Here is a 22,263-nt window from a genome sequence, read left to right on the forward strand (position 1 = left end):
TAGCTCCTTCCCTGAACTTCATTATTGTTAAACTTATTTGAAATATGGAGTGACAGAGAGGGAGAGACAGAAAATGAGATCTTTTTTTTTTTTTTAAGATTTTTATTTATTTATTTGAGAGGTAGAGTTACGGGGTGGGGGGACAGAGAGAGAGAGCGAGCGAGATCTTCCATACACTGGTTCACTCCCCAAATGGCTGCAATGGCCAGAGCTGGGCCAATCCAAAGCCAGGAGAGCTTCTTCTGGTCTCCAGCATGGGTGCAGGGGCCCAAGGACTTGGACCTTTTACTGTTTTCCCAGGCCATACCAGAGAGCTGGATTGGAAGAGGAACAGCTGGGACTAGAATTGGCTCCCATATGGGGTGCCAGTACCACAGGTGGAGGCTTAGCCCCCCTATACCACAGCACCAGCCCCAGAAAATGAGATCTTCCATCCACTCTTTACTCCCTAAATGGCCCTATCAGCCCTGGCTTTGTGGACATTTGGGGAGTGAACCAACAGATGGAAGATTTTTTCTCTCTGTATCTCTCTCCTTTTCAAATAAACAAATAACTCTTTATAAATAGAGAAAAAATGCAACAAGAAAAAATGATTACAAAGGAAACCCCTAACCCTAGCCTTTACAAGAATGTTTTGTGCCTGATCTCCCTCCCCACCTCCCCCCATTCTAAGTAAGTATGGAATCATCTGCCCAAGCTGGGTACTTAAACAGCTCCGGCCCAAGTTGGGTATTTAAACAGCTGTCCACTTAGCTGGCGTCCCATTTTCTGCTTACCTGAGAATCCAGCAGTGAATCTTTGTACCTGTCAGAGGTTTGATACATGTCAGATTGCTTTCCGAAGGCTTAAAGCAGGCCATCACTATCGTATGATGCCACTTTGCACTGTTCACTTGTACATATTGGGTATGATGATGAAATTTCTTTGTTGGTAGTTTGGTACATAAAAAGTGGTTCCTCATTGTTTTACTTTGTCAGGCCTTTGGAGTTCAAGTCATGGTTCCAATATGTTAACCTTTTACCTGTAAAGTGAAAATTCTAGATACCTTACAAGGTATGAGAACTGATTGAGATGTAACAGAAATGTGGAGTTAGATCCTCTTACACAAGAGGCGGGCTGAGGATATGAATGAATTCACAACTGGAAAGTCCACTGCAGAAACACACTGATAGGAAGATGCTTGGCCTTACCAGAAATAGACCTGTTATTTTATGGATGAGAAAATGGCTAGAACAGTGTGACAAAACTACTTGAAAGCTCGTGCTTTTATCCTTTTGCTGCATAGGGTACTTTTGTTGTTGTTTTTGTTTTTTAAGAATATTTGTTTATTTGCAAGTCAAGGTTACACAGAAAGAAGGAGAGAGAGAGCGATCTTCATCCACTGGTTCACTCCCCAGATGGCCACAACCACCAGGGCTGGGCTGGGCCAAAGCCAGGAGCCAGGGATTCTTCCAGGTCTTCCATGTGGGTTGGGGCTCAAGAACTTGGGCCATTTCCTGCTGCTTTCCCAGGCCATCAGCAGGGAGCTGGATTGGAAGTGGAGCAGCCAGGACTCAAACCAGAGCCCACACGCGATGCCAGCTTCACAGCCAGCGGCTTTACCTGCTAGGCCACAACACTGGCCCCGGCTGCAGTTTTTAATCTGTGTTCCTATCATCTGCTACCTTGTGTGCATTTGCTAAGGAAATGTTTATTTTGCTGTAATACTAAATCTCTAAAAAATTAAGTCTTGGGGGCGGGGGACAATTGACCTAGTAGTTAAGATGCTAGTTGGATGCCCACTTCCTGATCAGAGTGCCTGGGTTCAAGTCCTGGGTCTGCTTCCAATTCCAGCTTCCTGTTGATGTGCACAAGTATCATTCCCTGCCACCCATGTGGAGAACTTGGATGAAGTTCCTGGTTCCCAGCTTCTTCCCAGCCCCACCCCTGCCCTTGTGGACATTTGGGGAGTGAACCGGTGGGTGGGAGCTAGCTGGCTCTCTTTGCCGCTCAAAATAAGTCTTTTTTAAAGAAAGAGTGTTTCTGTTGAACTGAATTAAATCTGTGGATAGGTTTTTCTGTGTTTTCTTGGTAACTAATAGCGTATTTATTTAGTTTGAAGGAGGAATTCCCAGCCTGGTATGAGAAGCTTGTTCTGGAAATGGTTCACCATAACACAGCCTCCTTAGAGAAGTTAGTGGATACTGCTTGGTTGGAGATCATGACCAAATATGCTGTGGGAGAGGAGTGTGACTTTGAGGTAAGTGCCTTTTTCCCTGTGCTCTGAGTCCTCGGAATCAGAGCGTCCGAACTAGATTACAGAATGCTTTTGTGTGTGTGGAAAATTGAGTTATATTTGAAGTCTGCTTCAATATCAAAATCAGTATTTATAAAGAACACATTTTAGAACTTCTCATTAGTGGGAATGTTCAGTGCTACACTGGACACTAGTGGACCCTTCACTGAGATTTTGATTATTGTTTGACTTTCAGGTCTTGTAATTTCTGAGTAATTGAGGCTTACAGATGAGCTTAGTCCATGTCTTCACTGTACTTTCATACATGTCTACACTGTACTTGACATTTTCCTTTTTTTTTACTTACTTACTTAATTTTTTTTTTTGGTCTAGCCCAAATAGCTAAAGGATAACTATTACAAAAGTGATCCTCTGGGGGCTGGCATTGTGTAGTAGGTAAAGCTGCTGCCTGTGATGCTGACATCCCATATGGGCACCAGTTTATGTCCTGGCTGTTCCACTTCCGATCTTACTCCCTGCTAATGTCCTGGGGAAAGCAGCGGAGGATGGCCCAACTGATTGGGCCCTTGCACCCACCTGGGAGACCCAGAGGAACCTCCTGGCTTCGATCTGGCTCAGCTGCAGGTGTTGGGACCACTTGGGGAGTGAACTGGCAGATGGAAGATTATCTGTCTCTTCCTCTAACTCTTTCAAAAAAAAAAAAGACATCCCTATATAATCTTTTGAAAGCTCAGAGTAAGATTTAGCAGAAAGGGAACTAACATTTGTCTCCTAAACATATGTATTAGATCCGGACCAATTGTTTGACGTAGTGTCTTGCAGAATCTGCATAGAAATCTGGAGAGTGGGCTGGCGCTGCGGCTCACTAGGCTAATCCTCCGCCTGCGGCGCCGGCACACCGGATTCTAGTCCCGGTCGGGGTGCCGGATTCTGTCCTGGTTGCCCCTCTTCCAGGCCAGCTCTCTGCTATGGCCCAGGAGTGCAGTGGAGGATGGTCCAAGTGCTTGGGCCCTGCACCCCATGGGAGACCAGGAGAAGCACCTGGCTCCTGGCTTCGGATCAGCACGGTGCGCTGGCCGTGGCGGCCATTGGAGGGTGAACCAACGGCAAAGGAAGACCTTTCTCTCTGTCTCTCTCTCTCACTGTCCAGTCTGCCTGTTCAAAAAAAAGACAGACATCTGGAGGGTGACAAGCAGGATCAGACATTTAAACAGCTTGTTGAGGCTGACGTGTACTGGTTACATCATGTGCTTTTAGCTGTGTGTAATGCAGTATTCGAATCGTGGCCGGTACTCCTGGAACTTTGTTTAGCCTAAATGAAATTAATGCTTCTGAAAATGCGTTCTTGGTCCATCCCTTGAGCTGCTGTAGCTCTCTTCAGGAGAGCTGTAGCAGGGCCTAAACTTTTGTCATTCTAACAAGCTGCAGCTGGTGAGAAAGCTGTCATGGTGGGGACCACACTTTGAGTAGCACTGGCTTAAATAGCATAACGTGGTTATCTCACAAGATAAGTCTTGGAAGTAGGTCCTCTAACTTTGGCACAGAGCTAGGTAAACATTGTCTAGGGACTGGACCCTGTCTTGCCCTCTGGTCTTCTCAGTGTATGTTTTGGTTCTTAGATTCCTTGTTGCTTTTTTTTTTTTTTTTTTAAGATTTATTTATTTGAAAGTCACAGTTAGTTACAGAGAGGATTGGGGGAGATCTTCCATTCGCTGGTTCACTCCCCAAACGGCTGCAGCAGCCAGGGCTGGGCCAGGCTGAAGCTAGGAGCCAGGAGCTTCTTCCAGGTCTCCGATGTGGGTGCAGGGGCCACATGTCTACGTGATTCCAGAACCTTTGTTCTTCTTGTTACTTCACTAATTTACTCCGATTCACTGCATTTCAGAGCTGCTTTTTTGAGGGTAATTCTGATATTACCAGTGAGTTTTAAGTGTAAACTTCCTGTCATTCAATGTCCTGGCAGGAAACATGGCACACTTCCATGGTGTAATTGGATTGAGTACAATAAAGGGACTGTGGACAGCAGACAGGAGTCTGATCAGGGTCAAGGAAAACTTAGCAAGGCGAAGTTAAGTACCTCCCAGCTGTTAGGAGTAGGAGGCTGTACTACTCCTAAGCCTCCAGGCGCTCGGCAGTGAGTGACATCCAGCCTGCGAGGGAGGCGCTCGGGGAAAGAAATGCCGTGGTGTCACTCTAATTCCACCATCTCATTTTCTGAAGCCCCAGACTCCGGAGGGCGAGTGAGCATTTTCGTGTAGGCTGTAGAGGTCCGCTCTGTGTAGACAAGGCAGAGTAGAAGTGGCAAAGGGAAATACTCTGCAAGATGGAAGAGGGAATGTTGAGGAAAGGGGAGAAACATTGGGGAGGTTTGTATGCCTGTAGACACATGAAAAGATGTTTGTTTATTTTTTTTTAAGCTTTATTTATTTATTTGAGGGCAGAGTTATAGAGAGGCAGAGAGAGAGAGAGAGAGGTCTTCCGTCCAGTGGTTCACTCCCCAGCTGGCTGCAATGGCTGGAGCTGGGCCAATCTGAAGACAGGAGCCAAGAGCTTCTTCCGGGTCTCCCTCGCAGGTGCAGGGGCCCAAGGACTTGGGCCATCTTCTACTGCTTTCCCAGGCCATAGCAGAGAGCTGGATTGGAAGTGGAGCAGCTGGTTCCGAACTGGCGCTCATGTGGGATGAAGGCACTACAGGCAGCGGCTTTACCTGCTATGCCACAACGCCATCCCGAAAAGATGTTTAAACTCATGAGTTATCTAGGAAATCAAAACCCCAGTGAGATAATCTCATTCCAGTCTGATTAAAAAAGTCAGTGGCACATTTCGATAAGAACGTAGAGTTGCTGGTTCACTGCCAGCAGTGGAAATAGCACATTTGGGCGTTGCTGACTTCAGTTGACTATGCACACAGCCTTAGGCTTTTTTTTTTTCCTGAGAATTTGCCTCTTAAGTTTTGCCCCTCGGGACTTGTATAAGAATATTCATAGCAGCATTGTTCATGGTAGCCTAAACAGCATAAATCAAGTATCAGTTGGCAGTTGGAGTGGGTAAATAGATGGTTAAGGCTTGGGATACTGTAACAGGAGAGAAGGAAGTCACTGAACAGGACACAATTCCATTTATAGAAGGCTTCAGACAGCAGAACTAAGTAACTGAGAGTATGGTGCCCTCTGCAGGAGAGGGGACAGGCCCACAGGGAGCCTCTCAGGTGCTGTTGATATTCAGTATTTTAGCCTGTGTGGTGGGTAGACATGTGTTCATCTGATTATTAAAATGTTTTACTTTCTCAAAATAAAAAATAAAAGTATATGTGATGGATTTGAGAGGCAGAAAGACACAGAGAGGTTTTTTTTTTAAAGATTTATTTATTTATTTATTTGAGGTCAGAGTTACAGAGAGGCAGAGAGAGAGAGCTCTTCCATTAACTGGTTCACTCCCCAGATGGCCGCAATGGCCAGAGCTGCCCTGATCTGAATCCAGGAGCCAGGAGCTTCTTCCGGGTCTCCCACGTGGGTGCAGGGGTCCAAGCACTTGGGCCATCTTCCACTGCTTTCCCAGGCCATCAGCAGGGAGCTGGATTGGAAGTGGAGCAGCCAAGACTCGAACCAGCACCCATATGGGATGCTGTCACTGCAGAGAGAGACTTAGCCCACTGTGTCATGGAGCCGACTCCCCTCACACACACACACACCCTTTTTTTTAAAGATTTTATTTGAAAGGGAGAGAGAAAGAGAGATCTTCTACCTACTGGTTCACTCCCCAAATAGCTGCAGTGGCTTGGGGCTGGGCCAGGCTGAAGCCAGAAGCCTGGAACTCCATCTGAGTCTCCCACATGGGTGCAGGAGCCCAGTAGTTGGGCCACTGCTGCTTTCCTAAGCACGTCAGCAGGGAACTGGAGCAGAAGTGGAGCAACTGGGACTCGAACCAGCAATTATATGGGATGCCCGCATTACAGGCAGCAGTTCAACCTCCTGTGCCACAACACTGGCCCCTAGAGAGTGTGTTTTGGATCCTATGAAAACAATAGTGGCCAAAATCCATCTTTTTTTTTTTTTTTTTTAGCATTTAACCTTAGTGATCAGAACCATGAAAGAAAAGCACAAGAAGAAGAGTTTATAATTGGGATCTAATTTAGACCCAGAAATGATGATGGTCCTATAAGGCTCCTCTAAGGAAGTGACATTTTAAGGTGTGATTTATTTTTTATTTATTTTTGTGAAGATTTACTCATTTCAGAGGCAGAGCCACAGACAGAAGTCTTCAATCTGCTGATTCACTCCTCAAATGGCCACAATAGCTCCTCTTCAGGGTCTCCTACGTGGGTGTAGGGGTCCAAGCTCTGGGGCCATCTTCACTGCTTTCCCAGTCCGCTAGCAGGGAGCTGGATCGGAAGTGGAGCATCCAAGACTGGAACTGGCACCCATATAGGATGCCAGCAACACAGGCAGAAGCTTAACCTACTATGCCACAGTGCCAGCCCCTTAAGGTGTGATTTAAAGGTTGACTAGGATGGCAGGCATTGTGATACCCCATCCCATATTGAAGTGTGAGTTCAAGTCCCAGCTACTCCACTTCTGATCCAACTCCCTGCTCATGCACCTGGGAAACAACAGATGATGAATCAAGTACCTGAGTCCCTCCTACTGCTTGGGAGACCAGGATGGAGTTTCTGGCTGCTGGTTTTGGTCTGGCCCAGCCCTGGCTGGTATGGCTGTTCAGAGAATGAACTGGTGGATGTAAGATCTCTCTTGCTCTCTGTTTCTCTGCCACTGCCTTTCAGATAGATAGATAGATAGATAAATCTTTATAAACAAAAAGGTTGTAGGATGTAGCCTTCTCAAGAGGGACATTGAGGGTTTCAGGGGGAGAGAACAGGATGTGTCAAGGTCCTTAAGGCAAAAGGGAACTTTGATTCCTATGAACAGTTTCTCAGCCTGGCCGCCTGACTTTTATACCCGATGATTCCAGGTAGTGGAGGCCTGTCCTGCACATTGCAGGGTATTTAGCAGCATACCTTGCTCCTGCTACATGACATTGCCAGATGTTCTGGGGGAGGGACGGGGAACAAAGTCACCCTGTATAGTAGGGGGGACCGGGAAAATCACCATGACTAACGGATATGCCAGGACAGAGTCCATGATGGGGCAGACATTTGGCACAGCAGTTAAACCACTGCTTAGAATGTCCGCATGCCACATGGGATTACTGAGTTTGAGTCCTGCTTCCATTTCCAATCCAGCTTCCTGCTAATACACCCTCTGGGAGACAGCAGGTGATGGCTGAGGTACTTGGGTCCCTGCCATCCATGTGGGAAAAAGAATTGAAGCGCCTGGCTTCAGCCTGTCCCAGCCTCAGCTGTTGTGGACATTTGTAGAGTTAACTCACCTATAGAAGATACCTGTGTTTCTGTCTCACTGTCTATCAAATAGTTTTCTTTAAAAACTTAATTGTGATAAAATGGAGTTTGAAAATATTTTGACCCCAAATAAACTTTTAATTCTGTTTTTCCATGGATTTTTTGAAGTCCTTTCATGTAAAACTAGAAAGCCAGGAATGGAGGAGCAGAGGTGATGGGAGTGGCGTGAGATGAACAAGGGCTGGACCCTTTATGGGACCGCAGAGGCTGTGTCATGGTTTGAATTCATGAGCCTTCAGGAACCTTTGCAGAATTTGAGATGGGTGATTGAATGATCTGATACCTGTGTTTAAAAGACCGTTTGGCTGCAGTGGGGAATGGAGGTTAATACAGTAGTCCAGGTGAGAACTGCATAGGGTGATGGCTGTGGCACTGGAGAAAAGAGGACAGATTGGAACATAGAGAACCTTGTGATGACGTGGGTGTGCAGGTTGGGCAAAATGAGAGGTCAAGGGTGAGTCCCAGCTATTAGTGTAGTACATTCAAATCCAGTCTAAGACTTGCAAGTCAGTATAAGACTAGTGAATTGGCCGGCGCCGTGGCTCACTAGGCTAATTCTCCGCCTTGTGGCGCCGGCACATCAGGTTCTAGTCCCGGTTGGGGCGCCGGATTCTGTCCCGGTTGCCCCTCTTCCAGGCCACCTCTCTGCTGTGGCCCAGGAGTGCAGTGGAGGATGGCCCAAGTGCTTGGGCCGTGCACCCCATGGGAGACCAGGATAAGTACCTGGCTCCTGCCCTCGGATCAGCGTGGTGCGCTGGCCACAGCACGCCGGCCATGGCGGCCATTGGAGGGTGAACCAACGGCAAAGGTAGACCTTTCTCTCTGTCTCTCTCTGTCCACTCTGCCTGTCAAAAAAAAAAAAAAAAAAAAAAGACTAGTGAATTAGGTGTTACAGTGAAAAAGAATTATGGGACTTCAAAGTAGCAGACTTGGATTCTGGATCAGCTTCGTTACTTTGCAGTTCTGAAGCCTTTGGCAAAGCACTTTACTCTGGACTCGAATGTCAAAGAATTGAAGGGTTTGGACAAGGTGGAGACTGTATAGCTGATTTTCAAAGCAGCTTTATTGAGGTATAATTGACATAATAGTAAGCCATACATATTCAAAAAGTATAGTTTAATACCTTTTTTTTTTTTTTTTTTGACAGGCAGAGTGGACAGTGAGAGAGAGAGAGAAAGGTCTTCCTTTGCCATTGGTTAACCCTCCAATGGCCGCCGCGGCTGGCGCACCGCACTGATCCGAAGGCAGGAGCCAGGTGCTTCTCCTGGTCTCCCTGGGGTGCAGGGCCCAAGCACTTGGGCCATCCTCCACTGCACTCCCTGGCCACAGCAGAGAGCTGGCCTGGAAGAGGGGCAACCGGGACAGAATCCGGCGCCCCAACCAGGACTAGAACCCGGTGTGTGCCGGCACCGCAAGGCGGAGGATTAGCCTAGTGAGCCGCGGTGCCGGCTAATACATTTTTTTAAAAGTTTATTTGTAGCCAGCGCCATGGCTCACTAGGCTAATCCTCCGCCTGTGGCGCTGGCACACTGGGTTCTAGTCCTGGCCGGGGTGCCGGATTCTGTCCCGGTTGCCCCTCTTCCAGGCCAGCTCTCTGTTGTGGCCCGGGAGTGTAGTGGAGTGTTGGATGGCCCAAGTACTTGGGCCCTGCACCCCATGGGAGACCAGGATAAGCACCTGGCTCCTGGCTTTGAATCAGTGTAGTGCTGCGGCCATTGGAGGGTGAACCAATGGCAAAGGAAGACCTTTCTCTCTCTCTCTCTCTCTCTCTCTCTCTCTCTCACTGTCCACTCTGCCTGTCAAAAAAAAAAAAAAAAAAAGTTAATTTGTTTATTTTGAAAGAGAGAGGGAGAGAGAATCGATCTTCCTTCTGCTAGTTCACCACCCAGGTGGCTGCAACAGCCAGGACTGAGCCAGAAGCTTCATCTGGGCCTCCTATGAGGTTGGCAGGGGCCCAAGCACTGGGGCCACCCTTTTCTTTTTCTTATTTTTTTTTTTAAGATTTATTTACTTATTTACTTGAAAGTCAGCATTACACAGAGAGTAGGAGAGGCAGAGAAGAGAGAGAGAGAGGTCTTCCATCTGCTGGTTCACTTCCCAAATGGCCACATTGGCTGGAGCTGTGCCAGTCCAAAGCCAAGAATCAGGAGCTTTTTCTGGGTCTCCCACGCGGGTGCAGGGGCCCAAGGACTTGGGCCATCTTCTGCTGCCTTCCCAGGCCATAGCAGAGAGCTCGATTGGAAGAGGAGCAGCCAGGACTTGAACCGGCGCCCATATGGGATGCCAGCACTGCAGGCGTTGGCTTGACCCCCTATGCCACAGTGCCGGCACCTGGGGCCATCTTCCTGCTACTTTTCCCAGGCCGTTAACAGGAAGCTGGATCAGCAGTAGAGCAATGGGTACACGAACCAGCACCCACAGGATGCTGGTGTTGCAGGTAGTGGCTTTTACCCACTATGCCACAACACTGGCGCCTAGTTTAATAAGTATTGATAAATTGTTTGCACCCATGAAATTCCTAATAGGATAATGACCCTACTCCTCACACCTAGAAGTGTGCTTGTGCTCATCTGTGTTCTCCCTCCTGCTCGTTTTTGCTTCCATACCGCTTATCTAGGTTCTATCACTGTAGATTGATTTGTGTTTTCTAGGGTTTCATATAAATGCAGTCATTATGCAGGCTTTCTTTGGCTTCTTTGATTCAGCGTAACTATTTGAGTGTACATCCCCGTTGCATGTATCAAATCGCGTTGCTTTTATTACTGAGTACTGTTCCGGTGTATGTATATATCACAGTTGGATGATCCATTCAGCTGCCATAGACATGTGGGTTGTTTTGGGTGACATAAAGCTGCTGTGAATCCCTGTGTACAAGTCTCTGTACAGACACAGGCTTCTTTTCTCTTCGATGCATACCTGGGTGTGGAGTGACTGGGTCAGAATGGTGGGCATAGGTTTAACTTAAGCAACTGCCAGGCTGCTGTCTGAGACGATTAAGCTAAATTACAGTCTACCGTCGGTGAAAGAAAATTCTTCTTATCTATGCCAACACGTGGTATAGTCAGTCTTTTAATTTTAGTCCTTTTATTGTTATGTACTAATTTTTTATGGAGTGAGAGATTGAGCTCTCCTCTGCTGGTTCTCTTGCCCTGAAATGCCTGCAGTGGCCCTTGGCAAGGGCTGAAGTAGAGATCTGGGAACTACAGTTAGGTCTCCTATGTGGGTGGGAGAAATCCAGTCACATGGTTAGTCACCACTGCCTCACAGGGTCTGCATGAGCAGGAAATAGGAACCAGAGCCAGAAATCAAAACTAAACACTCCACAATAGGACATAGGTGACTTCACTGACAGAACAGCCAGTGTTTCAACTGCGAGGCCAAACATGCACTCCTGGTTTTTAGCCATTTTGATAGGCAAGTTGTGGTATATCATGTGGTTTCAGTTTGTTTCCCCCATCAATTAGTAATACTGAGCATCATATTAGTGCTTTTCATCATCCGCTTATTCATATTTCCTTTAGTTAAATGTTCAAATTTTTGTACATTTAAAATTAGATTTTTTTGTTTATTTTGACTTGAAAGTTCTTTTTCTTTTTATAAAAGATTTTATGTATTTGAAAGACGGTTATGGAGAGAGAGAGGGAGAGAGAAGTCTTCCTTCTGCTGGTTTACTCCCCAAATGGCCACGATGACTGGAGCTAAGCTGATCCAAAGCCAGGAGCCAGGAGTTTCCTCCGGGCCTCCCATATGAGTGCAGGAGCCCAAGGACTTGGGCCATCCTGTGCTGCTTTCCCAGGCGTATTAGCAGGGAGCTGGATTGGAAGTGGAGCAGCCAGGAGTCGAACCAGTGCCCATATGGGATGCCGGCACTGCAGGCCAGGGCTTTAACCTGCTGTGCCACAGCGCTGGCCCCAAAGTTCTTTGTGTAATCTGCATGTGTGCTCCTTATCAGATACATGCTTCTAGAGACCATTATCTCCCAGGCTATGGCTTGTGTTCTCTTTCTCCAACAGTGACTTTTGATGAGCAATTTTTAGTTTTGTTGAAACTGAATAGAAAGTAAATAAATCTAGCCGTATCTTTATTTACATTAATGTAGCCTAAACATTTCAGATAAAAGATAGATATTGTTAGATTAAGTTAAAAAACAAAAAACCTGTCTGCTGCCTGCAAGAAAAACAAATGAAAAAAAAGGAAAGGAGGGAAAAAAGAAATGCGATGTTGGCATGTGTCAGAAGTCTGGAATGGCTGTGTGAAATACAGGGCCAGCATTGGGCAGTGGGCTGAGCCACCTCCTGTGACGCCAGCGTCCCACGTCATTTCAGAGCTGCTCTCTTTCTGATCCAGCTCTCTGCTGTGGCCTGGGAAAGCAGCAGATGATGGCCCAAGTCCTTGGGCCCCTGCACCCACTTGGGAAACCTGGGAGAAGCGTAGGGATGCAAGACTGGTCAATCTAAGTCAATGTGATTGATGTATTATTGTCTCTGGGTTTCTCTCCTGTGCCCTTTATAGGTTGGGAAGGAGAAAATGCTCAGGGTGAAGATTGTGAAGATTCACCCTTTGGAGAAGGTGGATGAAGAGGCCGCTGAGAAGAAGTCGGACGGGGCCTGTGATTCTCCGTCAAGTGACAAAGAGAACTCCGGTCAGATCGCTCAGGACCCTCCGAAGAAGGAGGCGCTTGTGAAAGAGGAGGAAGGAAGGAGAGAGAGTATTAGTATGTATGGCAGTAGCTTTCTTAGTGAGTTATGTGGCTCAGTTTATCGTGCATGGCTCTGTGAGAGTTCTCTAGCAAGTAAATATGTAATATATAGGATTTTTTTCATTTATGATTCATAAAAGAACTAAAATATCTACAGAGTAAATCAAGGCTTCAGTTTCCCTAAATAATTAGGAACATTGAAAGTCATTTCCTCTGGTTGCTTAGAAATCTTTGTGCATTCCTACCTACTCATGGTGGCAAAGAAAGTGAGCTTTTCCCTTCACTTTTTGTGTTGAGAATAACACATTTATGGAGGGGCATGATTAACATCAGAGGTACCAGTTACTCTAACCCCTGTTGGCTAATATAATGGCTTTGAGGGGCAACTGGGACAGAATCCAGCGCCCCGACCGGGACTAGAACCTGGTGTGCTGGCGCCGCAAGGCGGAGGATTAGCCTAGTGAGCCGCGGCGCCGGCCAGCCTTCAGTTTTAAGAATTGTGTAATTGAGTTTAGACTAGATTCCTTGTGTCACAGAAACACAAGTATGCAAAATATTTGGTTCATACTGATTCCTCTCCTCACGAGTGTTATGGAGAATCAAGTCATTTTACCTCCATATTTACCTGTTAACAGGATGTGGGTATGAATGTTGTGTCGTCTGGCTTCCATTCTGCTCTGTGTCTTTCTGGATGTTCTGCACACGTGCAGATGTTTTTGAGGGACTTTATCACAGTTTGGAGGAAACTTCTGAGGTGGCCATTGTGGCTGATCTGTTCCAGTTGATACTTGGTTTTGTTTTCTGCTCTGTGTTATGAATGCTAATATTGGTGTTTTCTACTTTCTTTCCGATACTGAAGTTTTATAATATGAGCATTACTAGTAATTCCTTGTGGTTGATGTTTTTATTAGAACGTTTTGATTAGAACTTGGCTGATTTTCTTTTCTTAAAGACACTTTTTTTAAAAAGATTTATTTATTTGAAGGACAGTTACAGAGAGAGGTAAAAACAGAGAGAGAGGTCTTCTGTCTGCTGGTTCACTCCCCAAATGGCCTCAATGGCTGGAGGTGGGCCAGGCCGAAGCCAGGAGCTTCTTCCAGGTCTCCCATGTGGGAACAAGGGCCCACGAAGTTGGGCCATCCTCCTCTGTTTTCCCAGGCACATTAGCAGGGAGCTGGATGGGAAATGGAGCAACCAGGACTCGAACCGGCATCCATATGGGATGCTGACACTGCAGGTGGCAGCTTTACCCACGATGCCACAGAGCTGGTCCCTGATTGTCTTTTAACACTTCTAGTATCATATTGGAATGACAATGTTGTGTTACCCTCGTTATATACCTGAAATACACTAGGAACTCCAAGTTTTAGACTTTGACTTCTTTAGTGTGTTCTATCCTTAGTTTTGTTTTTTGGGCTGTAGTATTGCCAGTTGTGAAGAGGGTGGTGGGTGGGCTAAGGAATTAGTGTTATGACGTATTCTGAATGTTTTCTGGGGAAGTATAAACTTACCAACAGAGTCTCATTTTCTAAAAAGAATAACAGAGTCCTCCTGATCGTGTTGTCTATCCCATTCATTCAAGTCAAGATCCTTGAGAAGATTAATCTTTTCTTACTTAAGATCATTTTATTCCTTATGCTTTTGGGTCTAACTTCTGCCTCTTTACTCCTGAAGCAATTCCTAATATACTTACAGGTGACTTCCAAATTGCTAAATAAGAGATTTCTCTGTGTTCTACTGTTTTCTTACGTTTAACACTGGTATTCATTTCCGTATCTTTAAGCTTATGTGATCCTGTTTCTCGTAGTTCTTCAGCTATTTTTTCCTGTCATCTCTTAGATTTTTTTCATAAAATTCTGCTCACTCCCTTTTTATTTTTCAGTCTACATGCTGTTCACGCCCTCAGTTTAACTCTTATCTGTATGTAGATGGTTCCCAAGCCTCAGTCAGTTGTTTTTGTTTTTATTTTTTTATGCATTTATTTGTTTGAAAGGCAGAGTAGCAGAGAGACACCGGGAGAGATTCCAACTGCTGGTTTACTTTCCAAAAGCCACAATTTCTGGGACTAGTCTAGTCTGAAGCCTCCTGGAACTCCATCCAGGTCTCCTACCTGGATATTTGAGCCAGCCCCTGCTGGCTCGCGGAGTGTGCATTAGCAGAAAGCTGGGTTGGAGGTGCACAGTAGCTGGGATTCTGAATGGGCATTCTGATAGAGGATGCAAGCGCACCAGGCAGTGGCTTAACCTGTGCCACAATGCCCACCCCTGGGTCCGATGTCTTCCTAACTCTAGACCTTTCTTCACTAGTATGTCTTACAGGCAGCTCAGTCACACATAGAAAGCTAAACTGATCAATGATCTCACCCCTTCTTGTCCTCGCAAGGCAGGTAAACAGGAGCCCTGCTATTACTGGTGCATTCTCTCACTTGGGTTAATGACGGTACCATCGTCTACTCAATCCCTACGGCTGAAAACTTGGAAGCTTTACCACACCCACATCTGATTGGTCTCCAAGTCTATTTCCTAAATACTGTACCTCTTGACTCACTCTTTCTCCATTCTAGCTATACTTACTGAGAAGTTTAGCTTTGTGCCTTGTGATAAATCTTCAGTTTCCCTCCCTATTTTAACTTCTAGCTTCACCTGGAATTGTTATTTTCATATTGTTCCTTTACACTGATCTTTCCAAAATGCACATCAAGGTAGATAAACAGTTCTTCCATGATTCCCAGTGTTCACAAGACACATTCCAGTCTCGTGAAGTGGGAGATGCATGCTGTCTCATCTGGCCTTGGCTGCCTGACCTCTGTGGACTGATTTTGCCTGTTCCACATGTTGTGTTCATCCATACTCCGTGCTTACAGTCTCTGGACAAATCATGCCGCCTGGGTCTTTCCCACCAGCTTCCCACACTGAATTAGGTATTCCTTTCCTACACTCACAGATTCTTCTTTGTTAACCTCTGTGGCAGTGCTTACCACATTACATTGTCATCATTTGCCTGATATTCCCCCCAGTAGACTTTGAAGTTAAGGACATTGGGGTTCATATTTAGGCCACATCACCCATTGCCTGCTGTTCAGTAAAGTTACTGTGAATGAATGAATAGAATCTAAAGAATTTGTTTTCACTACTTTTCTTTTTATTTGAGTAGATGACAGAGCTCGTAGATCTCCACGTAAACTTCCCACTTCATTAAAAAAAGGAGAAAGAAAATGGGCTCCGCCAAAGTTTTTGCCTCACAAATATGATGTGAAGCTACAAAATGAAGATAAGGTGGGTTGGCACTTGATGGTAAACCTCTAAGATCTGTAGATGTTTAAGAAAATATCATAGAGTTGATTTTCCTAGAGAAAATGTGCTGAAGAGAGATGTCAGTGAATCTTTGTACAGCGTGTTTCTAGTCTTAATAGTTAGAACTTTAAGTTAAATTTTCTTTCTTTTTCTTTTTTTAATATTTATTTATTTGAGAGGCAGAGTTACAGACAGAAAGAGAGAGGTCTTCCATCTGCTGGTTCACTACCCAGATGGCCACAACGGTCAGAGCTGGGCCAGCCCGATGTCAGGATCCTGGTGCTTCTTCCGGGTGCAGGGGTCCAAGCACTTGGACTGTCTTCTACTGCTTTTCCAGACCATTAGCAGAGAGCTGGATTGGAAATGGAGCAGCTGGGACTCTAACCAGTGCTCAAACAGGGATGCCGGCACTGCAGATGGAGGCTTAACCTACTATTCCTTTTTTTTTTTTTTTTTTTAAGGATTTATTTATTTATTTGAAAGTCAGAGTTACACACAGAGAGGAGAGGCAGAGAGAGAGCTGTGCCGATCTGAAGCCAGGAGCTTTTTCCGGGTCTCCCATGTGGGTGCAGGGGCCCAAGCACTTGAGCCATCTTCTACTGCTTTCCCAGGCCACAGCAGAGAGCTGGATCAGAAGTGCAGCAGCCAGGACTCAAACCTGTGCCCATATGGGATGCCGGCACTGCAGGCGGCCCCTCTGTATAGAATCTTATAACCAGAAAGAGAAGGGGTAAGACGCTGGATGTGGAGGGCTGTTCATAGAGAACCATTTCATAGAAGAAATAACTAAACCCTGGAAAGTTTAGTAGCCCTATTAAAGTTCCTAATTTAGTAAATAAGATTGAAAAGGGTTTATAAAACTCAGTTCTTTTGCTTCATTTGTATTGTTTTTTTACTCCTACCTCAGAATTTGTCAAGCCTTGGTCCATTCTGAGTCACTTGTTTTATAGCTAGTGATCTGAAGACATGGTTAGCTTGTTAGGTTTTCTTTACATTTGAAAACTGAATATTATTCATACAGTTTCTCATGAATCTTTTTCTATGTCTTATTCAGCAGGGTAGCTCATTAAAACATGGTGAAGAATCTGAGCCACTTTCCTAATTATTACTCATATTCTTAATTGATGAGTGTGAATGGTTTTGCTTAGTAAATATTGATTAGGAAAATAGAAACTGCAAACAAGAAAAAAGAGTAATGATCTGTAGTCCTGTATTCAGAGACATTGGTGAATGTAGACATTGGTGAATGGTTGTCAGCTCTTAGTTTACTTTTAAAAATTTATTTATTTTTAAAGAATTTATTTATTTTTTATTTGAAAGGCAGAATTACAGAGTGATAGGGAATATGAATAGATCTTCCATCCTCTGCCTTAATCCCTAAATGCTTGTTTTTTTGTTTTTTTTGTTTTTTTTTTTTTGACAGGCAGAGTGGACAGTGAGAGAGAGAGACAGAGAGAAAGGTCTTCTTTTGCCGTTGGTTCACCCTCCAATGGCGGCCGGCGCACCGCGCTGATCTGATGGCAGGAGCCAGGAGCCAGGTGCTTTTCCTGGTCTCCCATGGGGTGCAGGGCCCAAGCACCTGGGCCATCCTCCACTGCACTCCCTGGCCACAGCAGAGGGCTGGCCTGGAAGAGGGGCAACCGGGACAGAATCCGGCGCCCCGACCGGGACTAGAACCTGGTGTGCCGGCGCCGCAAGGCGGAGGATTAGCCCAGTGAGCCGCGGCGCCGGCCAATCCCTAAATGCTTGTAACAGCCGGGGCTGGGCCAGCCTGAAGCCAGGAGCAGGAAAGGAACTCCCTCTGGGTCTCCCCCATGGGTGACCGGGGCCCAGCACCTGAGCCACCACTGCTGTGTTCCAGGGCGCTGCCGGTATTTAGGGGGAGTCCGGGTCAGAAGTGAAGGAGCTGGTGTTCAGCCCTGGCATCCCAGTGTGGGATGTGAGTATCCCAGGTGGTGATTAACCGCTTCACCAAATGCCTACTCCCAAAGACACATTTTTGAAAAAGATTTTATTTATTTATTTATTTGAGAGGTAGAGTTACAGACTGAGGGAGACTCCGACAGAAAGGTCTTCCATCCCCTGGTTCACTCCCCAAATGGCCGCAACGGCTGGAGCTGCGCCGATCCGAAGCCAGGAGCCAGGAGCTTCTTCTGGGTCTCCCATGTGGGTGCAGGGGCCCATGCACTTGGGCCATCCTCCACTGCCCTCCCGGGCCACAGCAGAGAGCTGGACTGGAAGAGGAGCAGTTGGGACTAGAACCGGTGCCTATATGGGATGCAGGCACTGCAGGCGGAGGATTAACCTACTATGCCATAGCACTGGCCCCCCAAAGATAAACTTTTTAATTTATTTGAAATGCACAGTTAGGGGCCGGTGCTGTGTCATAGCAGGTAAAGCTGCCGCCTACAGTGCCAGCATCCCATATGGGCACCAATTCAAGACCCAGCTGCTCCGCTTCCAATCTAGTTCTCTGCTATGGCCTGGGAAAGCAGTAAAAGATAGCCCAAGGCCTTGGGCCCCTGCACCCGCGTGGGAGACCTGGAAGAAGCTCCTGCGACTAATTGGGGAATGAACCAACAGATGGAAGCCCTCTCTCTTTCTGCCTCTCCTTTTCTCTGTGTAACTCTGACTTTGAGATAAATAAATCTTACAGTAAAGAAAGGCACAGTTAGAGAGAGAGAGAGGGAGAGATCTTCCATCCATTGATTCACTGTCTGGATGGTACAGCGGTTAGGGCTTGGCCAGACCGAAGCCGGGAGCTTCTTCTGAGTCTCCCACATGGGTACACGGGCCCAAGGACTTGGGCCATCTTCCACTGCTTTCCCAAGCACATTATGAGGGAGCTGGATCGGAAGTGAAGCAGCGGGGACTCAAACTGGTGTCTGTATGGGATTCTTGCATCGCAGGCAGCAGCTTTATCTGGTACACCACAATACCACCCCTCCAAAGATAAACTTTTAATGAGGAGTTGCTGGTTCAAGGATATTTTCATTTTTAGAACATATTGCCTAGGGATGTCTTTTTTTTTATTTTTTATTTATTTGTTTGTTTTAATTTGCTTCAAAGGCAGAGTGGAGAGAAAGAAAGATCATCCATCTCCTGGTTCATTCCCCAAATGCCTGTAATAATAAAGGCTGGGCTGGGCTGAGTCTAAGAGCTTGGAGCTTCATCCTGGTCCCCGACGTGGGTGGTAGAGCCTCCTGCACTTAGCCTCGATCTGTTGCATCCCAGAATGTATTAATGGGGTGCTGGGTTAGAAGCAGAGTAAGTAGTTAAGCAGCAACTTAACCCCCTGTACCACAATGTCTGTCTCCCTTAGGGATATCTTTGAGTTTTCATTTGTAACTATCATTCCACGTTGTCTTCTAATTTGTAACCCTGTTTTGTAGATGGAATTGTGATTTTTTTTTCTGGAAGAACAGATATTTTTATTTCAGTGGTTAATTGTTTTTGATCTGGTGGTGAGTTATTTATATTTGTTCACCTAGATCATCAGCAATGTGCCAGCAGACAGCTTGGTTCGTACAGAGCGCCCACCAAATAAGGAGATACTTCGGTACTTTATACGGCATAATGCATTACGAGCTGGTACTGGTGAAAATGCACCTTGGGTTGTAGAAGATGAGTTGGTGAAGAAATATTCTTTGCCTAGCAAGTTCAGTGACTTTCTGCTCGACCCATATAAGGTAAGATCACTGCTAATTTTTTGGACAGTATGATAAAGCACTGTTAGATGACTCTGTTTTCTCCAATGGCTCCAGTAGGATTAGATTGACAGCAGGTTTTGAACTCTTACTTTTTCATACTATTTGGAAGTCAGAGAGACAGAGATCAGCCCCCCTTCTATCTGCTGGTTCACTCTGCCAGTGCCTGCAGTGTTTGCCACTGGGCCAGTTGAGGCCAACAGCCTGAAACTCAGTCCAGATCTCCCATGTGGGTGGCAGGGACCCAAGTACTTGAGCCATCACTGCTGCCTCCCAGGGTGCATTAGCAGGGACCTGGGATCAGAGTGGCACTGTGACTTGGAAGACATGCCAGTACGGGGTGTCAACATCCCAAGCAGTATTTTAGCCACTGTGTCAAAAAAATAATAACTTTAAAAAATTTCCAGATACATCTAATTAATATAGACTGTAATGTGGGGTTGGCAGGGGAGAGGCCACATTGAATAACTCCCCTAGTTTTTTACTTTGTACAGTTAAATAAAAGTACATGCATGTACATTTTTGGCTTCAAATACTTTTTGGAATAAGGTATGGTATACATGTAGAAAATACTTTTTTGTTGTTTTTTAAAGGTTTTACTTATTTGAGAGAGTTACAGAGAGAGAGACAGAAAGGTCTTCCTTCCTCTGGTTCACTCCCCAAATGGCTGCAACAGCTGGAGCTGGACCGATCAGGAGCCAGGAGCTTCTTCCTGGTCTTCCATGTGGGTGCAGGAGCCCAAGCACTATGGGCCATCTTCCACTGCTTTCCCAGACACATTAGCAGGGAGCTGTATCAGAAGAGGAGCAGCCGGGACTGGAACCGGTACCCATATGGGATGCCCGGCACCGTAGGCAGAGGCTTAGCTAACTACGCCACAGCGCCAGCCTCTCAAAAAGTACTTTACAAACCAATTCCTAAAGATGAAAACTGATTTTGTGTGTCAGACAAGGTGATCAGATTCACTGGCAGCCTTGAAAAGAACCTGAAATATGTATCACTTTCTGTGACAGCTTAGTAGGAAGCCTGGCATATCTCTCTTGAGTGATTCTTTCCCCCTCTAATTGTCACATTTGTTCTCAGAACATATTTATGATATTGTAGTGTTTTATGTTAATCTCACTTTACAGATGGGGAATTTGAGGCCTAATCTAATTAGGATCAACACAAAATAAAATGACAGGAACCAAAGCATTGTTCTAGGTTTTCTGTGTTTCTTATTTCCTTTGCATTTCAGGTTTTCTCCAGCAATATTTTTTTTTCTTTTCTTTTCTAAGATTTATTTATTTGAAATGCAGAGTTAACAGAGGGGTCAGGGGAGAGAGAGAGACAGATCTTCCATCCACTGGTTCACTTCCCAAACGGGTGCAACTGACAGGGTGGGCCAGGCTGAAGCCAATAGCCAGGAGTTTCTTCTGGGTCTCCCACATGGGTGCAGGGGCCTTGGACCACCTTCTGCTATTTTCCCAGGCACATTAGCAGGGGGCTGGTAGGAAATGGAGCAGCTGGGGCTCAAATTTGCTCTCATATAGGATGCCAGCATCGTAAGTGACAGCTTTATCCACTACACTACAACACTGGGCCCTCTTTCCTTTTTTTAAAGATTGATTAATTAATTTGAAATGTAAAATGACAAGAGATGGACAGAAGAAGATTTTCATCCTCAGATTTACTGCCCAAATGCCTGCAGGAGTCATGGCTGAGTCAGGTTGAAGCCAGGACCTCTGTCCAGGTCTCCCAGGTGGGTGGCCCAGATCCAAGTACTTGAGCAGTCACCTGCTGCCGCCCAGGAACCTGAATTGGAGGTAGAGTGGCTGGACTTGAACCAGGCACTCTTACATGGGATGTGAGCATCTTGAGCAGACTTAACCACTGGGCCACACACCCACCATTGATAAATATTTTCCTCTTCTTAAATCTTACAGCTATCTTCTGTGCATTTTAGTGATTCAGGTATGTGAGTACCATGATAGACTGTCATTTATGAGTAAAAGATTTTTCTGGTTTATTAGGACAAAAAGCTGATAAACACTTTTTGTAAGAGGCAGAGCTTAGAATTCTGTAACTTAGAGCTGGAAAGGCAGCTTCTGAAGGCATCACCTACTGGAAATTTCTAATAAGGATTTAAATTATTCAGCTTAAGCCTGGGCAGTGTAAGCTCGCTTAGACTAAACTGCTACAGGAAAGCAGATAGAGAATTGAGTCATGTAAAATACCGCTCTGTGAAGTGAAGGGCATGTACTTAAACCCTGATTTCTTGTCCTAAAATACTGTTAGTTCACTGATGGTCTCCTGTGTTTTGCATACATGGAGTGTTTTTCCTTTTTTTAAAGATTTATTTATTTATTTGAAAGGCAGAGTTACAGAGAGGCAGAGGCAGAGAGGTCTTCTATTCATCCGCTGGTTCACCCCCGGATGAATGCAATGGCCAGAGCTGTGTCGATCTGAGGCCAGGAGTCAGGAGCCTCCCCTGGGTCTCCCACATGGGTGCAGGGGCTCAAGGACTTGGGCCATCTTCTACTGCCCTCCCAGGCCATAGCAGAGAGCTGGATCGGAAGTAGAACAGTGGGTCTTGAACCGGCACTGTTTTTTGGGATGCTGGCACTGCAGGCGATGTCTTTACCCACTATGCCACAGCGCCAGCCCATTTTTCCTTTTCATAAAATTAGTTTTCTTAAAGGATTTTGACATCTTAGGGTAGGATATAGCACAAGATGAGTAGCTGGTCATGAGACAGTGCTTTGGATCCTTCTGTTATTTTATTTATTTTTAAAGATGTTACTTATTTATTTAAGAGGTAGAGTTACAGTGAGCGAGAGACAGAGAGAAAGGTCTTCCACCTGCTGGTTCACTCCCCACATGGTTACAATGGCTGGAGCTGCACCTATCTGAAGCCAGGAGCCAGGAGCTTT

General features: G+C 45.8%; 1 protein-coding gene across 1 annotated transcript in view; it reads left to right on the forward strand.

Annotated features, from left to right (window-relative positions):
- Window positions 1-22,263, forward strand: part of BAZ1B (bromodomain adjacent to zinc finger domain 1B) — a 71,893-nt gene that overhangs the window by 13,538 nt on the left and 36,092 nt on the right. Inside the window, exons 3-6 of the mRNA XM_051835449.2 lie at window positions 2,095-2,239; window positions 12,165-12,366; window positions 15,505-15,626; window positions 19,136-19,333. Coding sequence (XP_051691409.2) covers window positions 2,095-2,239; window positions 12,165-12,366; window positions 15,505-15,626; window positions 19,136-19,333 — 667 coding nt within the window. The remainder of the gene's footprint in view (window positions 1-2,094; window positions 2,240-12,164; window positions 12,367-15,504; window positions 15,627-19,135; window positions 19,334-22,263) is intronic.

This window comes from Oryctolagus cuniculus, chromosome 19 (genome assembly GCF_964237555.1).
Source record: "Oryctolagus cuniculus chromosome 19, mOryCun1.1, whole genome shotgun sequence".
Lineage (NCBI taxonomy): Eukaryota > Metazoa > Chordata > Mammalia > Lagomorpha > Leporidae > Oryctolagus > Oryctolagus cuniculus.